The 21,782-nt window shown below is 34.7% G+C and overlaps 1 protein-coding gene across 6 annotated transcripts in view; it reads right to left on the reverse strand.

Moving 5' to 3' along the window:
* SLC30A6 (solute carrier family 30 member 6) overlaps nt 1-21,782 on the reverse strand; it is a 62,995-nt gene that overhangs the window by 24,841 nt on the left and 16,372 nt on the right. For 5 of the 6 annotated variants that reach the window (XM_064494623.1, XM_064494622.1, XM_064494621.1 and 2 more), the window contains exons 6-13: nt 20,972-21,052; nt 20,452-20,487; nt 19,636-19,730; nt 17,375-17,423; nt 16,941-17,060; nt 14,501-14,603; nt 13,534-13,581; nt 12,402-12,470 (exon numbers count right to left, since the gene is read on the reverse strand). In XM_064494623.1, the coding sequence (XP_064350693.1) occupies nt 12,402-12,470; nt 13,534-13,581; nt 14,501-14,603; nt 16,941-17,060; nt 17,375-17,423; nt 19,636-19,730; nt 20,452-20,487; nt 20,972-21,052 (601 nt within the window). The remainder of the gene's footprint in view (nt 1-12,401; nt 12,471-13,533; nt 13,582-14,500; nt 14,604-16,940; nt 17,061-17,374; nt 17,424-19,635; nt 19,731-20,451; nt 20,488-20,971; nt 21,053-21,782) is intronic. The other variant, XM_064494624.1, reaches the window with a different exon arrangement.

A 21,782-nucleotide genomic window follows, 5' to 3' on the forward strand; every position in this document is an offset into this window, starting at 1 on the left:
CTGCAGTAATTTAAGAGAAGTAAAATTAATTGGAGTTCAGAAAAATGGTAGGAATGGATAATTTCTAATTAGGTAGGAAATGACTAACAGTCTAGGTTAGAAATGAAGAGGGCTAAAAGACAGGACAGATATAGTGGGATCAGAGAGGGACAGAAGGATTCATGATATTCCATGGATTTGAAACAGAAGAACTTGACAGTCAATTAGATACAATGAAAGAGGGAGATGAACACATCGAAGACAATCTCAAGGTTCCTAGCCTAGATTACTAGGAGGACAGAGCGCACCAGGCATTACAATGTTGGTTAGAAGTATGTTTATTAGCTTAAAAAAATACTCATCATACATTTTGTTTTTAAAGTAGATAATAAAATAAGAGATAAAACAATCCCATTTTGATTAAAACATACACACAGAAAAATACCAAGGATGATACCACATGATCACCTCAAACAGATACAGAACAAGCATCTGACAAAACTCAACATCCATTCATGATAAAACCTCTCAACAAAGTTGCGATAGATGGAATATACCTCAACATAATAAAGGTCATTTATGTCAAACACACAGCTAACATAATACTCAATGATGAAAAGCTAAAAGCTTTTCTTCTAAAATCAGGAAGAAGATAACGATGCCCACTGTTGCCATTTCTATTTAACATAGTATTGGAAGCCCTAGACATAGCAGTCAGATAAGAATAAGAAAAAAGAGGCATCCAAATTGAAAGGGAAGAAGTAAAATCATCACCATTCACAGATTACATAATACTATATATATAAAACCCTAAAGACTCCACAAAAAAACTATTAGAACTAATAAATGAATTCAGTAGAGCCACAGGATGCAAAACTAATATAAAGAAATCTGCTGCATTTCTAAATACTAATAATGGACTATCCCCCAAAACCCAAGAAAATCCCATTTACAATCAAAAAGAATAAAAATACCTAGGAATAAACTTAACCAAGGAGGTGAAAGACTTATACTCTAAAACTGTAAGACACCAATGAAAGAAAGATGATACCAATATATGCAAAGATTGTTTGTGTTCATGGACTAGATGAATTAATATTGTTAAAATGTCCATACTACTCAAAGCAATCTACAGATTCAATGCAACCCTTTAAAAATACCCATGGCATTTTTCATAGAACTAGAACAAATAATCCTAAAATCTGTATGGAATCACAAAAGACCCCAAACAGCCAAAACAATCTTGAGAAGGAAGAACATAGGTACCACCCTCCCTGACTTTAAACTATACTACATACACACACACACACACCCCTTATATACATATATATACACACTATATATAATACAGTAATCCAAATACTATAGTTCTGGCACAAAAAGACACACAGATCAATTGAAAGAATAGAAAGCCCAGAAATAAATCCACACACATACGGTCAATTAAACTACAACAAAGGAAGCAAGAAAATACAATGGGGAAAAGATGGTCCCTTCAACAAGTGGTGTTGGGAAACTGGACAGCTACATGCAAAAGAAAGAAAAACAACATTTTCTCATATCATATACACAAATAAATTTAGGTCTTTAATCCATTTTGAGTTTAACACCTGAAACTATAAAACTCCTAGAAGAAAACACAGGCTGTAAGCTCTTTGACACTGGTCTCAGCAATATTTTTTTGATCTGTCTCCTCAGGCAAGGGCAACAAAAGCAAAAATAAACAACTGGGCCCTAAAACACTTTTGCAACGAACACAGAAACCATCAACAAAAAAAGGCAACCTACTAAATGGGAGAAGATATTTGCAAACAACATGTCTAATAAGGACATAAAGAACTCATATAACTCAAGAGAAAAAAAAAAACAATTAAAAAATGGGCAGAGGATCTGAATAGCCATTTCTCCAAAGAAAACATACAAGAGGCCAACTGGCACATGAAAAGATGCTAAATATCAGTAATAAACAGGGAAATGCAAATCAAAATCACAAGGAGATATCATTTCATACCTGTCAAAATGACTATTGTCAAAAAGACAAAAATTAACAAGTGTTGGCAAGGACGTGGAGAAAAGGGAACCATAGCATATTATTGTTGAGAATGTAAATTGGTATACCCAGTAGGGAAAACTGTACGGAGGTTCCTCAAGAAATAAAAAACAGAATTACCATACGACCCAGCAATTACACACTTAGGTATTTATCTGAAGAAAATGAAAACACTAATTCAAAAAGATACACACACCCCAATGTTAACAGCAGCATTATTTACAATAGTAAGATATCTAAGCAACTTAAGTGTCCAACAACAGATGAATGGATAAAAAAGATGTGGTATATATATAGAATGGAATATTACTCAGCCATAATAAAGAATGAAACCTTGCCATTTGTGACAACTTGGATGGACCTGGAGGGTATTATGCTTAGTGAAATAAGTCAGGTAGAGAAAGACAAATACTGTATGTTTTTACTTATATGTAGAATCTGAAAAAAAAAAAAGCAAATGAACAAATATAACAAAACAGAAATAGACTCATAAATACAAAGAACTAGTGGTTACTAGAAGGGAGAGGGGTAGGGGAAGGGGAGAAACAGGTGAAGGGCAATGAGAGGTACAAACTGTCAGTTATAAAAAATGTTAAGTCACAGGAGTATAATGTACAGCACAGGGCATACAGTCAATATTTTGTAACTTTGTATGATGTGTAATCTATAATATCAAATCACTATGTTGAGAGAAAAAAAATAATGACAGCACTTATCTCCAGATGGTAGAATTATTAAGGATTTCTGTTCACTTTTTTTTGACAACTGTAAGTCCTAATTTTTCTAACAATGGGGTACTATTTGTATAATAAAAACTTAAAAATACATAGTAAATTAAAAAAACACAAAAAGTAAAACAAAAATATATAGTAAATAAAATATCTAGCAGACACTCCATGTTGATTTCTATATAAACTCATATTAAAAAAAAAGAAAATTTGTAACAAAGCATAAGCTGCACATAAATTGGCAAAATAGCTGGTTTAGTTACAACTGGTCTGAATCTATGACTTGAGCAGTAAGTAAGAAGAGGGTTTTGTCAATCATGAGATTAAAGAATCTTACTGCTTGAATCTGACTTACAGTTTATTACTTTTAGGTAAGACAAGCCATTTTACCCTTTTCTTTGCCACAACCACCTCACAGTTGTCACTATGTAAAACTATAAAAGATGCTGTATCTCCTCTATCATTCTGACATGGAAATCGAAGTACAAGCGAAAACCATTTCCAAGTATGAGCTTGAACAGAGTCTCCTATGATAATGGTGTTTGCATTAATCTATGGCTTTTGTGACAATTAATCTTGGTAGCTCAAAAGCTTGTTTTATTAATTTCCTCTGCCTTAATTAGGCACTACATACGTGAGGTCGTTGGATGGCCAAGTTCTGAACTGTAGAGATGAGTGTAGTTTTTGTGTTTATAAGCCACCTAGCTAAATAAACATTTGTCTACTAATTGTTACTATCAGTACAATTAAAAGAATAATTTAAAATGAACTACATTACTGCAGGACTGTCAATTGGTAAAATCATTTCTGGAAAGCAATTTGGCTATTTCTATCAAAAGCTAAAAAAAAATTTAAGTACCCTTTGACTAATAGAACCCATTTCTAAAAAATAATCTTAAGGAATAATCACAGGTATGTGCAAAGAGTATTCCACAAAAATGTTCATTCCAGCCCTGTTTATATGGGGAAAATGATAAATAAGTTATCCCTTAGGGGACTGATTAAATAAATTATAGTATATTCATATACTGTAAGACTGCAGTCATTATGAATTATGTTGGAATTCTTAAAAGACCTCAAATATCCCCATAAAAACAGAGAAACTAAGACAGCAAACCCTAATTGACAGACATCTACAAAAAACTAGATTAACATGATACCCTTGAGAAAACCCAAATACAAACTGTAAGACCTGCAAGGTATGAGCATCTGCGAAGAAGAATGTAACAGGCCATTTGAGTAACCTAAAAACTCCACAGCAGTTAACCAGTTCTTAATGGAAATCTAGGACAGTGAATCTGAGATAAGCAGCTAGTGTTCTGTACATTTCAATAGTGTTAAATACACTGGGTCTGCAATAAGATATGAAGAGCTGGAGTAGTCTGAGCCCTATGAGCTCTCAAAAGTAACCAAGCAAAGCTCCCTTCCAGTACAAAGCTCCACATTAAGGAGAAACAAATGGGAACAGAATCCAAATTGAGCAACACAGTAGAGACAAAGGATAAAGAAGGTTCAGATACAAATGAGAGAGGAAAAGAAACAGGAGAAAGAAAAAACTTTTCACTTCACAGACTCATCAGAAGAGGGAGTTCTAGAACCATGAATTTAGACACACTACCCTAAACCATTTTTTATTTTAAAGTACAGGAAAATGAATTTCACATAAAAAGGAACGAAAGGAAAGGATTAAATCCAATTCCACACAAAATTATCATAAGAAAAAGAGAATACAGAACAGATTACAAAAGATCACCAGAAAGATTTACCTACAAAACTGATGAGAACTATTACCTATTTTTACAAATCAAGCTGAAAGACATAAAATAAAAACAATACAAGTCAGAATTAGAAAACTTCAGAAATGAGATGGCCATTAGAAATACAACAAAAAAATTATTTCAGAAACAAAGATTAAACTAGAAGGAATACAAAAGCAAATAAGCATACAGGTATACTGTAAGAGAAATAAAAGGTAAAAGAAGGAAATGTTAAAAATCAAAAAGACGAGCGCCGACCAGGGCGGAGCGCCGACCAGGCGGAGCGCGCAGCCGCACAGAGCAGCGGAGCTACCTGCGGCGGCGCAGGTAAAGCGAGAGCGGCCCCCCGCCTTTCGGGCAGGAACACAGCCCCTGACCGAGGTGCTGGGAGGGGGCACGACCCACCCTCCTACCCGGCCAGTCTGCAACATCTGACTGCGGCATCCGGAGGGGCAGCGACCCGCCCACCCACAGCAGAGGAGAGCTGCACCTGACCCAGTGTTAGGAGGAGGCGCGATCTGCTTGCCGACAGGTGCTGGGAGCAGCACAGAAGAGGGCGCCAACGGAGGGCCTCTGAAAACAGCAAGCTGAGCTTCCAAAACAGGACAAAGACAGAAAGACTTCACATTAAAAGCACACAGACTCCAGGAGAACACCGACAAACACCCCCCCCCCTCCTTTTTTTAAAAAATCTGTTTTTACCTGTTCTATTTTCTATTACTCTCTTAATCTTTACTTCTTAATTCATTTCTATTTCTCTTGGGTTTTGATGTCCTGCTATTGATTAGACACAGGTTTCAAATACATCTATTCATCCCCCCCCTTTTTTTGTAAAGGTTTCAAAAGGACGTCTCAACCCGATTAATACTCTGCTTCAATTCACCCTTCTATTATTCATTATACACTGTTTTCAAACCCTCTTTCTCCCTTCTTTTAAAATTCTCTCTCTCTCTCTCTTATTTTTTTTTTTCTTTTTTTCCTAAGTTCTATTCCTAAATAGGCATCAGATAGATAAAATCCTTAAGGACCAAAATAAACAACTGATACTCCATAAACCACAGTGCCAAAGAGGTATGAGCAAGATGAAGAAACAGAAAAACCTTTCCCAATTAAAAGAACAAGAGAAATCCCCTGAAAGAAAGATCAACGAAATAGACATTGATAGCCTACTAGATCAAGATTTCAAAAAAGGAGTGATCGAATTGCTGAAGGAATTAAAAGAGATAGTGTTTAGAGATATAAAATATGTCAAAAATGAAATTGAAGCTATAAAGAAGAGCCAAGTAGAATCGGTAAACTCACTGACAGAGATGAGGAATGATCTAATAGCTGTGCAAAGCCAACTAGATAATGCAGAGGAATGAATTAGTGATCTAGAAGACAGGGCAATAGAAAACACCCATTCAGAAGAACTACAAGATAAGCAAATAAAAAATAATGAAAATAGCATAAGGGACCTATGGGATAATATAAAGCGTCCCAATCTTCACATAATAGGGGTCCCAGAAGGAGAAGAAAGATCAAAGGGGATTGAAAAGGTTTTTGAAGAAATCATGACTGAAAACTTCCCAAACTTAAAGAAGGAATCAGATATCCAAGTACAGGAAGCTCAGAGGGTCCCAAACAGAAAGAACCCAAATACACCCACACCAAGACATACCATAATCAAGATGGCCAGAGTCAAGGATAAAGAAATGATTCTAAAGGCAGCAAGAGAAAAGCAAAGAGTAAGTTACAAGGGAACCCCCCATAAGGCTCTCAGCTGATTTCTCTACACAAACACTACAGGCCAGAAGGGAGTGGCAAGATATATTCAAAGCCCTGAATGAAAAAAAGATGCAGCCTAGGATCCTTTATCCAGCAAGGCTATCCTTGAGGATAGAAGGAGAAATAAAGAGTTTCACAGACAAAAAAAAAGCTGCAGGAGTTTAGCAACACTAAACCCATGCTAAAAGAAATATTGAAAGGGCTATTCTAAATAGAAAAGCAGCAGGATGCTACAGAAATGAGAAACACACAACTGGAAAGGTGATAACTCATGAATTACAAATAAAGTAAACATGAAATTATAAAAGAAGACATACAAATCACTGAGAGTGGGAGAGGGAGGCAGGGAAATATAGAATATTTTTTTCTTTTTTAAATTTTTTTAACAGTAGGATGGGTTTGAGATCATGTTACTATCAGTTTAATAAAAACAGTTATAGTAATGGGTTGATAGATTTACAAAAAAGGGTAACCACAAGCCAAAAATTTACAAAGGAGTCACAAAAAGTAAATAAAATCCATGATAATACAAAGGAAAATTACCAAACCACAAAAGGAAGAAGAAAGGAACAAAGAGGATATACCAATTCAACTGCAAAGATAAGTTCAAAATGGCAATAAACACACATCTATCATTAATTACTGTAAATGTTAATGGACTAAATGCTCCAGTCAAAAGACACAGAGTGGCAGACTGGATAATAAAGCAAGAACCTTCAATATGCTGCATACAAGAGACCCACTTTAGGGAGAAGGACACATACAGATTGAGAGTGAAAGGATGGAAAAGGATATTCCATGCAAATGGAAAAGCCAAAAAAGCAGGTGTTGCAGTACTGATTTCAGACAAAATAGACTTTAAAACAAAGGCCATAAAGAAAGATAAAGAAGGACATTTTATAATGATTAAAGGAGTGATACAAGATGAGGATATTACACTCGTTAATATATATGCACCCAATATAGGAGCACCTAAGTACATACAAGAATTACTAACAGAGATAAAGGGGGATATTGATGGGAATACAATCATAGTTGGAGATTTTAACACTGCATTAACATCACTAGACAGATCTTCCAGACAGAAAATAAACAAGGCAACAGAGAAATTAAATACTACAATAGAACAACTAGATTTGGTGGATATTTTCAGAGCATTACACCCCCCAAAAATAGGATATACATTCTTTTCAAGTGCACATGGAACATTTTCCAGGATCGATCATGTACTTGGGCACAAAAGAAACCTCAACAATTTTAAGAAGATAGAAATTATCTCAAGCATCTTTACTGACCACAATGCCATGAAAGTGGAAATCAACAACAGAGAAACAAAGGAGAAAAAAAGGAAAGCATGGAGATTAAACAATATGTTATTGAAAAGACAATGGATCAATGAGGAAATCAAAGCTGAAATTAAAAAATACCTTGAGACAAATGATAATGAAAGCACAACCACTCAAAACCTATGGGACACAGCAAAGGCAGTGCTAAGAGGGAAGTTTATAGCGATACAGGCCAACAATCTCAAATAAACAATTTAACCCACCACCTGAATGAATTAGAAAAAGAAAAACAAAAAGCCCCAAAAAGCAGCAGAAGGAAGGAAATAATAAAGATCAGGGAGGAATTAAATACAATAGAGATTAACAAGACCATAGAAAAAATCAACCAAACCAAAAGCTGGTTTTTTGAAAAAGTAAATAAAATCGACAAACCTCTGGCCAAACTCACAAAGAAGAAAAAAGAGAGAGCACAAATTAGCAAAATAAGAAAGGAAAATGGAGAAATTACAACAAACAAAATAGAAATACAGAATATCATATGAGAATATTATGAAAAACTATATGGAACCAAACTGGATAACCTAGAGGAGATGGACAAGTTTCTGGAAACATACTGTCCACCAAAACTGAATCAAGAAGAATCTGAACACTTGAACAATCCGATCACTAGAAAGGAAATAGAAATAGCAATTAAAAACCTCCCTACAAATAAAAGTCCAGGACCGGACGGCTTCACCGGGGAATTCTACCAAACATACAAAGAAGAACTCATACCAGTCCTTCTCAAACTCTTCCAGAAGATTGAAAAGGAGGGAATACTCCCAAACTCATTCTATGAAGCCACCATCACCCTGATACCAAAACCAGGCAAAGACACTACAAAAAAAGAGAATTATAGGCCAATATCACTGATGAACATAGACGCCAAAATCCTCACCAAAATTTCAGCAAATAGAATCCAACAACACATAAAAAAGATTATACATCATGACCAAGTGGGGTTCATCCCAGGGACACAAGGCTGGTTCAACATACGCAAATCAATCAGTGTAATACATCACATCAACAAGAGAAAGGACAAAAACCACATGATCATCTCAATCGATGCAGAAAAAGCATTTGATATAATTCAACACCCATTTATGATAAAAACTCTCGCCAAAGTGGGTAAAGAGGGAACATATCTCAACACAATAAAAGCTATATATGACAAACCTACAGCCAGCATAGTACTCAACGGTGAAAAACTCAAAAGCTTCCCACTAAAATCTGGGACAAGACAAGGATGCCCACTATCACCACTCCTATTCAACATAGTCTTGGAAGTCCTAGCCACAGCAGTCAGGCAAGAGAAAGAAATAAAAGGGATCCAAATTGGAAAAGAAGAGGTAAAAGTGTCATTATATGCTGATGACATGTTACTATATATAGAAAACCCTAAAAGGTCCACACAAAAGCTACTAGAGCTGATTGAAGAATTCAGCAAGGTAGCAGGTTACAAAATTAACGTTCAAAAATCAGTTGCATTTCTTTACACTAACGATAAATCAACAGAAGAAGAAAGTAAAGAAACAATCCCCTTTATAATAGCACCCAAAGTAATAAAATATCTGGGAATAAATCTAACCAAGGAGGTGAAATTATACACAGAGAACTATAAACCACTGATGAAGGAAATTAAAGAAGACTTTAAAAAATGGAAAGATATTCCATGCTCTTGGATTGGAAGAATCAATATTGTTAAAATGGTCACACTGCCCAAGGCAATCTACAGATTTAATGCAATCCCTATCCAATTACCCAGGACATATTTCACAGAACTAGAACAAATCATAATAAAATTCATATGGAACCATCAAAGACCTAGAATTGCCAAAGCATTACTGAAGAGAAAGAAAGAGGCTGGAGGAATAACTCTCCCAGACTTCAGACAATACTATAGAGCTACAGTCATCAAGACAGCATGGTATTGGTACCAAAACAGACATATAGACCAATGGAACAGAATAGAGAGCCCAGAAATGAACCCACAAACTTTTGGTCAACTCATCTTTGACAAAGGAGGCAAGAATATACATTGGAATAAAGACAGTCTCTTCAGCAAATGGTGTTGGGAAAACTGGACAGCAGCATGTAAAACAATGAAGCTAGAACACTCCCTTACACCATATACAAAAATCAACTCAAAATGGATTAAAGACTTAAACATAAGACAAGATACAATAAACCTCCTAGAGGAAAACATAGGCAAAACATTATCTGACATACATCTCAAAAATTTTCTCCTAGAAGAAATAAAAGCAAGAATAAACAAATGGGACCTAATGAAACTTACAAGCTTCTGCACAGCAAAGGAAACCAGAAATAAAACAAGAAGAAAACCTACGGAATGGGAGAAAATTTTTGCAAGTGAAACCGACAAAGGCTTGATCTCCAGAATATATAAGCAGCTCATACGACTCAATATGAAAAAAATTAACAACCCAATCCAAAAATGGGCAGAAGACCTAAACAAGCAATTCTCCAAGGAAGACATACAAACGATCAAAAAGCACATGAAAAAATGCTCAATATCACTAATTATCAGAGAAATGCAAATCAAAACTACAATGAGGTATCACCTCACACCAGTCAGAATGGCCGTCATTCAAAAATCCACAAATGACAAATGCTGCAGAGGCTGTGGAGAAAGGGGAACCCTCCTACACTGCTGGTGGGAATGCAGTTTGGTGCAGCCACTATGGAAAACAGTGTGGAGATTCCTCGAAAGACTAGGAATAGACTTACCATATGACCCAGGAATCCCACTCCTGGGCTTGTATCCAGAAGGAAATCTACTTCAGGATGACACCTGCACCCCAATGTTCATAGCAGCACTATTTACAATAGCCAAAACATGGAAACAGCCTAAATGTCCATCAACAGGTGACTGGATAAAGAAGATGTGGTATATTTATACAATGGAATACTACTCAGCCATAAAAACCAATAACATAATGCCATTTGCAGCAACATGGATGCTCCTGGAGAATGTCATTCTAAGTGAAGTAAGCCAGAAAAAGAAAGAAAAATACCATATGAGATCGCTCATATGTGGAATCTAAAAAACAAAAACAAACAAACAAACAAAAACAAAGCATAAATAAAGGACAGAAATAGACTCACAGACAGAGAATACAGACTTGTGGTTACCAGGGGGGTGGAGGGTGGGAAGGGATAGACTGGGATTTCAAAATAGACTACACTGTATAGCACAGGGAAATATACACAAAATGTTATGATAACTCACAGAGAAAAAAATGTGACAATGAGTGTGTATATGTCCATGAATAACTGAAAAATTGTGCTGAACACTGGAATTTGACACAACATTGTAAAATGATTATAAATCAATAAAAAATGTTAAAAAAAATCAAAAAGAAATTGAGATAATAAGGAAATTAAAAGAAAATAACACATATGAAAGAAAGGCAAAGATCCAACATGCTTATAATAGGAGTTTCCTTCTAAAAAAGAAAAAAAAAAACCCACAAAATATTATGAACTTTTAATAAAAGAACACTTTCCTGAAAGTTTTAAAAAACTGTTTTTGAAATAAAATTATTGAAAGGGTATACTGCATACCGGAAATAACTGATCCAAAACGATCAACACCAAAACATATTCTAATAAAGTTACTGGACTTAAAAAAAAATCTTTTGGGTATCCAGGCAAAGTGATCAAGTCACATATTTAAGAGGGAAAAAAAATCAGACTATGATCATCAGGCTTTACCATAGTAATGCTTTATGCCAGAGGTAAATGGAGTAATATATTCAGGAAACTCAAGGAAGTAAAATACGTGCTCAGGATTTTATATCCAGCCAAATGATTTTCAAGTATAATGTTCACAATTGTTTTCAACATTCAAAAATTTAGGGAATATTGTTCCCAAGGGCCCTTCCTGAAGAATTCATGACAGAATGAGCTTTAGATATCCAAAATAACTAGAGAGGGAAAGAAAAGAAGGGAGAGATGAAGTAGCCATTTTTCCACTAAAAGAGCACAAGCCTGAAGCTAAAGACTGCAAAGTGGTTCTATCATTGAGCTGTTGGACCAACCCTAATTTGCCTACCCTTGAAATCTGGGTTATTTTATAAAAGTCAAATCCTATTTGTTTTTTAAAAAATAATTTTGTAGAAGAGCAGTAAGTGATAACATGGAAAATTGTTCATGATATATTGAGTGAAAAGAACAAATTGTATAACAGCATGATCTCATTTTCTAAAGAGAGTATATGTGTAAATATTAATACCAAAACATCAATGGCAGTTTTCCGTATATGATAAGACAATGGTGGTTTAAAATACTTTTTTTCTGGGTACTTTGCTTTCCTCACCATTCCTGACAGAGGAATGAAACCATGCTGTAACAGTCTCTTTGGTAATGAGGTCTAAATTGGATTAGAAAACATGGAATTTTATGCTGAAGGAAGCTGTTACTATAACTCTTCAGCATACTCAGCAAAAATCTCCAAAATTAGAACTGTAGTAAGAAAGAAAATAATTGCACTTCTTACTTTTGCAACATTTTCATATATAGGAATGTATGATTATGGATTTGTTTTTTTTGGACAGCCCAGTATTAAGATCATTTAGTGTGAAAGGAAAAAAATAAAGAAACATAACCCTTAATTAATCTCACTTTGGTTACTGAATCCATCTATATTTCTGACTTTATTGAATAGAAATGGGAATCATAGATTCTATAAAAATTTTACAGAAATTTTTTTTCAGTTAAAAAAATTATAAACCATGTTTTAAATTATAACTGAAATAATACGTAGAAAACATACCAATGAGCCAAAACCTAGGGTCCAGAAATGCTCATTTCGGACTTCCAAAACTCCATCCAAGGTAGACACCTAATCAAAAACACAGAAATAGGGCTGTTTGCATTTGACATATTCAACACAGTTCAGTCACATTATGGACTTGCTCTACGTCTAGAAATGACATGACCAAACCCTACATGAAGATACTCATTAGCCAAGAGAAGTCCCAGACCATTCACTCAAGATACCATTTCTGCTTGTTCGGTACTGAGTCAGGGCTTTATTTTCCAGTTTCTTACCTGCAGCAATCTTTGCAGAATCAGGTCTTTACACCCCCATCCCCACTTTGTTCAACAGTCTATGGTTCTTTTCATTTTATTAGTATGGTATCCAGCACTTGTGGTATTATTATTTTTTTTTGTCTTCTTGATCATTTCTTTCTCTGAATTCCCTTTAACAAATTTCTGTACAACACAGGATGTTATCTGGATGTGGGCCAAAAGGAAATTCCAAAGCCAGATATACTGCGTGTGGCCCACTGGTACAGTGGCGCAGGCTCCATTAGCTGGGACAAGCAGCCAGCTATACTGATCAGAGTGGCCTTTGTGATACTGACAACCAATAGTTTAAAATACTCTCAACATCCAAATTATTTGATTATCTTATTCTTTCATTAGTTAACAAGTTGAATTTTATAACAATACAAAATATAAACCCACAGATAAGATGTTAGGTGGTGAAGCAATCAACCCATAAAAGTGGCCTCTGACTCAATCAAAATCCTGTTTGAATACAGAATCATAAAAATCACAGCACTTACGCAGCAAAAAGTGTGGCCTTAGACCATTACTTTTCACATTATTTCAAGTGAATTTGGCTTCCAGACTGAGCAATTCATCAAATTTTTCTATTTTTGTCACTATGTTATATCTGACTGTGTCATTATAAAGAACACAAACTCCTCTAAAAGAAAATTCTAAAAAAAGGGTTGAACTTATTTGTACTCATTCTTTGCATTCTCTAGTTATAAACTAAAATGAGTTTTGGCCAATGATTTGTGAGAGGAATTGATAAGTATCCCTTTCAGGGCCATATTAAACTGCCAGTGCAACACTGTTCAAAAAATTTTTTTTTACTTACTATTTCATCTTACCTCTCTGATAAGTTTGTCCAACTGACCAATAACATGGGGTGGTGTTGTCTGGGGAAAAAACAAAATAAAATATCAATCTAGGGAGATAAAAAAACTTTTGAAACAGTGGTCTTGACACTTAAAAAAAATGGGTTCTATACCAGTCTTTGCTCTGTTTGAATGTGCCCTAACACAATTTAGAGAAGAGAGGTTTTAACTGGCTCACTATTGGAGCAACATCAGGAGTCAGCCCAGGCTTATTTTTTATCTCACAAAGAAGCTGCTATCTCTAGAACTAAATAAGCCTTAAAGAACCAACCAATCAACAAAAAAATCTTTAAGAAAGCAATGTTTTGTGTAAGTCATAGCACTATACAACTAGTATCTTATTGTTGTTACTGCTTCTGGACAGGGAGATACAACCCATAAGTATTAGAAAAGGCATGCAGGAAAGACAGAAGGAAAAGCAGTGCTGACGTATACATCTAGTCCTGGGGAACAACCTTTCTATTCAAGGCCTTGTTGACAGGTGTTCCTTTTGTTTCAATACATAGTGATTAATCATTTTTTAACTTTTACTCTGAAATTTAAAAGTCTCACTAACTCAAGGATAGGAAATAAGAAAACAATTATAACAAGATTATACAATAGCCAAAGTATATTTATTATAGGAAAATAAATATCTCAAAAATAATTTTAAGCAATATTGTTTTTACTTGAAACATTATTAGAGGAAAACTTCTTTTTTCGTTTATGATTTTGTCTTACATTATAAATGCATGATGATCTGTGCCTATTTTGTGCATCACTATAATTTCACCTGGTCCTTATTATACAAATTTCAGAGATTACTGTCTGGCTTCATTTCTAACAGGGCCATCCAGTGGCTAAAAATTTCACAATCTGGTAGAAGAAACACATATAGTTTCATAATCTGGTAAAAGAACATGGATAATTTTAAGCATGCACACTGAAAGAAGACCGTTACCTGGAGTAATACTTTCCCACTATACACGCTCATAGGATACATAGTGCCAAATGTCATCAGCGCAATGGCTATTGCTGAGGCAGTGTCTACAGCAAAATAATTACTAAAAGGAAAAAACAATTCCAAATCTTAAATGTATGCTTCATTGGGTTTCTTACAATTTAATCTACTAAACATTAATTATCTAAAGCAACAAGACTGTTTTATCACAGTTGGTCACTACTACCAATGGGAACATCAAAAAGGAAAAGAAAGTTTTCAGAATTCTTTCTCACCAAAGTTTAGTGGAAAATAACTAATAATTATGTTAATTGGTACAAAGAGAGAGAATGAAGAAAAAAAATACGAGCATTTCCCCACTATGTATTTTCAATCTACTTGTCAACTATAAAGATTTCATATATATCTATTTGCTGCAACAAATAAAAATATTCATATGGTAATTTCCGATAAGGAGAGACTTATGGACTTCATCAGTGATTCTATTTTGCTGTAAACAATAAGTTTCCAATAATTACTGTTAAATGTTTTTAAAACTCCTCAGGAATTTCCCAAGGTGAGATTCTCCAGGAATCTGTCATAACAACACTGTGACTGAATGCAACATCTCACCAGTAGTTCACTGTTCTTTTAACAAGACTGACCAAAATGCTGATGGTTACAAGCTGATCATGTACTCTTTGTCACTTTTTCAAACATATTAGGAATAGAAACATGAATTAAAACATAGTCTCTGCCTTTGAAATAGCAGGAGATTCACGTGTGAAAAACATAATAAAGGACTTTGGGTACAAAGGAGTCCTATTACGGATGCACAAAGGAGTGAGTGGCAAGCCTACTGGGGCAGGAATAATCCAGGAAGGCTAAACATAAAAAGAGGTGACATTTGAGCTGAGCCTTCAAAGATGAGCAAGATGATGGGAGTAAGATACTGCAGACAGTGAAAGCACCATGTGCAAGGGCATGAAAACCCTGATGCAGCAATGAAACTATAAAGACTGAAGTATAGACAGATTGATGGATAGCTAGTAGGTTGGCAGAGGCTTCATCATGCTAACAACTTTTAATTTTTTTTAATATGCAAAGAAGAGGATTTTGAAACAGGAAAATATTATGTCCAGATTTGCAACTTTTAATGATTACATTAGTAGCAAAACAGCAGATAACTACAGATGTACGAGAATAAAAATTGTAAGATCAGAAGACAATTCTAAAATTAGGCAAAGGAAATGACGATAAAGGCTTCAATTCAGGAAAAAGAATGGGAAGAAGGAAAAGATGAATATTAAAAAGAAAGATTAAATAAGAGTACTGTTTCCAGTAGTCAAGACATGGAAACAATTTACATGTCTGTTGACAGATGGATGGATAAAGAAAATGTGGTGTACACGTACACACACACACACACACACACACACACACACACAATGGAATATTATTCAGCCATGAGAAAGAAGGAAATCCTGCCATTTGTGACATGGATGGATCTTGAGGGCATTACACTGAGATAAGCCAGACACAAAAGAACAAATATGTATGACTTCATTTATATGAAGAACTTAGAGTAGTCAAACTCATAGAGACAGAAAGTAGAATAGTGGTTGCCAGGGGCTGGGGGAGGTGGAATGGGTAATAACTGTCTAATGGATATAGTTTCAGTTAGGGAAGATGAAAAAGTTCTGGAGACAAATCATGATAATGGTTGCACAACAAACTAATGTACTAATGCCTGTGAAAGTACCAAACTGTAAACTTAAAAATGGTTAAAATGGTAAATTTTATGTATGTTTTAACACACTTGAAAAACAGAACGCAATGGAATAGATAGTACTACTCACTTAGATGGGAAATACAAGAAAAAGCAGTTTTGGGGATAGGAAAAATCGGTTCAGTTGAGGTAGACATGAACAGAAGTAAGATTTACTTTTTGGAATTCAACAGAGATCTGGGCTAGAAATACAGGTGTAGAAATCACACTGAGGTAGCAAATAAAAACAAATAATTGTATGTGATATCCTGGGAGAGTATACAAAAGGGTAGGGAGTCAAAGAATCATGTCATAAAATGTTAAGCTTAAGGCAGCTGTAAAGTCCATTTCCTAAAAGGCCTGCTTTTTAAAAACTGATTCATATCTACTTCTCTTCCCTCGCTCAGCAACAGCAGCTGTGGTGCTCTCTTTCACTGGCCTGTTCTCATCAGGCCAGCAGTAGGGAATATAAATTGTTTTCCAGTCTGCATTATAGATTGTGGTGAAAATTTTTCATTGAATCCAACCCCCTTTATTTTTCAGATGAAGACACCTGAGGACAAGACTTGACCCAAAGTTACACAGGGCATAAGCAAATATACTATAAACTTAATCCCTATCCGTCCTACCGGTCTCCTTAAAAGTCAGGCCCTAGAAATTGAAACACACTTGATAGCAACTAAAAACACTTACTTAATTTCAATTAGCATGTATGTAATACAAAGAGCAAATGCTCCAGCAAGATCAATCAAAACAAATGGATTCATCCGGGGAAGGAAGATACTGCTAAGTCCTGGAATAATTCCACACAAGCTATGAAAAAACAAACAAAAAGAGTACTCATTAGCAGAATTGTGTATTACTGATGAAAATCTTATAAAAGATGACTTGTATTTTAGTATCACATATCTTTTAAAGAAAGCAAAGAGGATTGGAAACAAAACACTCTCACTTGTAAAGGTCTCTTTCGCATCATCAATTAAAAAGAGAAGGTAAAGGGAGAATAAGAATTTGATCTGAGATTCATGGAGTGACCTCAGCAATGACTAATGTGGTCTCCATGACAGAGGCATTTCTTGTGCATTCCTTCAAAGCTATGTTTATCATGAAACCTCGTAACATCTCACCTTCGACTAAGATCCGCAACGTGTTCTTGAAGCCAACTCGTACTAGCAGCTTTAAAAAGAAAGTACTTAAATTACGTACATAGAAGAATAAACCACTACCAGAAATACTTAATTTCTTACATTAAAAAAAAAAGTTTGGCCTTGACTGTATAACAAGAGGACACGTTATTCCTCAAACCTAGAACCTTTTCTCTTTTATGCCTTTTAGATACTAAATGAAAAGCACTTTCCAACTACAATATATACCTTACCTGAAGGAATCAGTGAACTTACACAGGTCACTGTTACTATTAATTTGAAGTTTTAAAGGCTCATTATACTGTAAAGCAGAGGTTCCTAACCAGTATGCTGAGAATGGGTTGCAGCTCCATCAATTACTAACTCCCTCAGCAATCAGAAACAGGTGGGCATCTGGCTACATGCAGACACCTGCCCAGTCAATGTTCCTGGACAAGTAGCCTCCAGGCTCAGGCATCCTCTTACATTTATCTCAGGGTGCTACAGAAATATTCATTTTTTATGTATACCATGATGTAAAAAAGGTTGGCAAGCCCTAAAAACGTAGTCTAGTACAGCAGTTAAGAGCAGACTCTAATGCCAGAATACCTGGCTTCACACCAGCTCTGCCCTTAACTGGATGTGTGGCCTGGGGCAAGAGACAATCTCGCAGTGTCTCAGGATAAAATGGGGATAATAAAACAATTCATTTTGTATAGGAAGAATTAAATGGGTTCTATGTAAAGCATTTAGCATCTGGCAGTTAGAAAGTGCTCAATATTATTCTGCACTCAAATTTCAACTAACGTAATAAATCTTGATGTTTCTGGGAACTTCCATTTCCAGTTAATAAAAATACAAACTATATAATCTTTCTGGAAATAAACTTGGCAATATATATCAAAGACCTAAAAAATACTGTATTTTTAACCGATTTATAATTTTTTGGGGAATTTATCCTAAAGAAGAATTAGAAATGCATACAAGAAGTTCTATACAAAAAGGTGGTTAAAGCATTATTTATAAAAGGAAAAGTTGGAAATGTGTAACAATAGACTGTTTTACAATATTCATTACAAATTATTATGCAAGCATTCAAAAATCATTTTTTCAAAGAGTATTTAATGACAGGCAATAAAAAACAATGGCAACTGAAAAAAGCCAAACATAAAATTGCAAATTGACATAATTCAAGTCTGTAAAAAATATGTATATGTACATAGAAAAAAGTTAAAGGAACAAAATAGAAATGTTAAGATGTTATCTCTAGGTTATGAGTTTATCATAACCCTGATTATCAGTATTGTTTCTTTCTGATCTTCAAAGAGATACAGTTTCCAAATCTTTATACCTTCTTAAAATTTCTAGAATGAGCATACTATTTTAATAATTTATAGCTTTTTCAAAATAACTCTGATCATCACAAATATCATTATTTAACTTTCTAGCTCATGCAGTAATTCTTAAACTCTAATTCATACAAATACAACTCATACTTCATAACACTCAAGTTGTTTAAACTTGAATGGGTATTTCAAAAAGCTTTCTTCCCTTGATTGCATTGGTGTTTAAGTCAGTGAGATCTTAAAAGAACCTCATCTATCTTTGTTTCAAAGTGTGGGTGTGTGGGTCCATGTACAAAGCCCACTTTTTTCTCTTCTCCATCCATCAGTGATTAATCCTTTGTTGGTTAGTAGGATTCCAAGACACTGAAATTACTGAAAAATGCCAATAGTTTAGATGACTGAAGTAAAAAGTCAGTCTGAATTTGTAAAGATTTGAAAATAAAAAAATATTTCAAAAGGCATAAAGCTTTGCTACTTTCAAATATATGCCTACCCACCACTTCCCAAGAGAAGTTCCTCGGAACTTATTCAATTAACAGAATATAATTATTTGCAATGAGCAATTCAACTATTCTAAGTACAATGATGCTTCTAAAATGCTTGCAGTAAACTTTCCTTTGGTAGGTTATAACATCTAAAATCTCATTCATGTCATTTGGTGAATGAAATTTTTCATTACATATAATCCAACATACACGTCAGTTCTGCCTGTTCCTAAGCAGTGTTATTTTAAAGCTTGAAATAATTTGATTTTGTTTTATAATTCTCTGCCTAGAGAAGACTTTAGAACCTTTGGGGTGGTCCTCTCTTCTCTTCAGGATATACTTTCTTGTTGATTTATGAATAAAACAAACAAAAGATTTGAATTTATGAAAGATAAACTGTATTTTTTTATTAACGGTAAATAAAAAAACATACCTTCAGAGACATAAGCAAAAGGTTTATTCCGAATAGAAAGCATCGTGAAGAGATTGAAAGAAAGAGCCACAAAAGTACCAACTAATAATCTTCCCCTAAAAAGAACAAAATTCATCATTATTTTTTTCTTGGTAATAGTAATACATAATTTCAGCATGCAGAGAGATAAAGAGATCGGAAGGCAGAGTAGTCTGCTTCAATGGTTTGATATTTGTACACCAAGAAATCTCAACTTGGTTTCTAACCCCATGACCCATGTCCTGTCTACTGCTGCTCCATCCGACACAGGGCAAAAAAACTCTTAGCATTACTATCTTCTTATAGGTGACTGCTGTTAGAAATAAATTTGTATAAATGCTAATGGTATTTGGTTTACAGTCTACCGGCCAGGTCAGACTGTCTGAATTAAAATGATCAGAATAGGTAAAGTCTACATAATTGGCAACTATGTGGTAGATAATAATTCTATCTTTTTACAGATGCTACTAAAAGATTATAGGGATCAAATTCTAACTTACAGAAGAGTAGATGGGGCTGGCTTAGTGTGTTGACCTGGGCCTGGAAATATTGAGGGACCCCAGGTCAGGGTAGAAAGGCCTTCCTGTCTGGTGAAAAAACGTAAGGGCTTGGGAACAGTTAAGGATGAAAAGGAGTCTTGGGATTTGGGGATTTCGCTTGTGAAGAAACAGTAAAATGTACATTGCCACACTCTTAACTCTGATATTGGCCAAAGCAACCACTATTTAACAATATACCAATTAATAACTGAGAATCAAACTTAACAGTAAATTATATATGGCAAAAGCAAAATCTCACGTGTGTATCTCGGGCTGCTCCAAAAAGCGTTCTGCACTAAAAGAAAGAATTAGTGTATTAAATAAATCTTATAAATCATAAAGTTAAAAGGCTTTATTAAATATATAATTAATCCAGTAAGTTCACAAAATCTTTTACTATGATAACCAAGTATTGATTGTTGGTAGTGACAAGGCAAGGAAATTCACAAATTACCAACATGTAATGTCAACCTTTCTCTACCAAATCGGTTTCAATGGGTTTGCACTGAGCATTAAAACATGTCTTACTATATCACTAACTTTCATTCACATCTACTTTTGACTGGATTTAGTAGTGTCAAAGAAGGTAATAAAAGAAGGATGAAAAGAAGGGAGAGAAGTCTGAAATATGAAGAAATTATACTAGTAAAACTCCAGTACTGCTCACTTTAATCTGTATACCCTTCAAACCAGATGTGTCTCACTAGATTCTTTCAAATTCCCGAAGGTGGACTTTATAGGTAAATTTATAATGGCAGTAACATCACATACAAATGTACCTTTCTTTTAATATAAAGAGAGCTCCCAATTGTGCCAAGACTGTGGAGGCAAATACAGCCAGGACTTCTAACCTTTCAAATCTGAAATCGGAAAATTAATTCAATCAGTTTAATTCTTTCAATTTACAAACTAATACGTCTAAAACACATTCACTCCCTCAATATACATGTGCCTACTATAAGCCAAACACTGTTGGAACAGACTACAGAATTTCTAGAATGATAAATAATGAACATCCCAGATTTAGAAAAGAGTGACTATTTGTACAACATATTTTCCCAGGACAGACTTATGGCTCTTATTTTTTAGAAATAACCATTATATTAATAACAGCTAACATTTAATTGACCCATCTTGTGTTAGACACACTGGTCACAGTGCTTAAAATATTACCTCATCTAAACCACCCAAATTCTTATGAGGGTTACTTTATCCATTTTTTTTTTTTTTAAAGAGTTAAGTAAGTTGAAACACAAAGAGAAAACCTAACTGTTTAGAACCACATAGCTAGCAAGTGAAGTTGTCAGGTTTTCAAACTAAGCACTCTGGCTCCAGAGTTCATGATTATGACCACTGCACTGCCTCTTCTACACATAATTGCAGTTAATTGAGTATGTTTCATAATTCCTAAACTATCAGCTGGAGGCCAGGGCTCTTGTCTTATTTATTTTAGTTTTTCCCACAACACATAGTTTAATGGCATTCAATACTTCTGGTAAGTATAATGCTTAAAATTTCTCAAGTAAATACTTATCTTCAGAAAAGACAATAAAATAATTAAGGATGTTCATCACATTTCTGTTTGTAATA

Source organism: Camelus dromedarius, chromosome 15, assembly GCF_036321535.1.
Source record: "Camelus dromedarius isolate mCamDro1 chromosome 15, mCamDro1.pat, whole genome shotgun sequence".
NCBI classification, from domain to species: Eukaryota; Metazoa; Chordata; class Mammalia; order Artiodactyla; family Camelidae; genus Camelus; species Camelus dromedarius.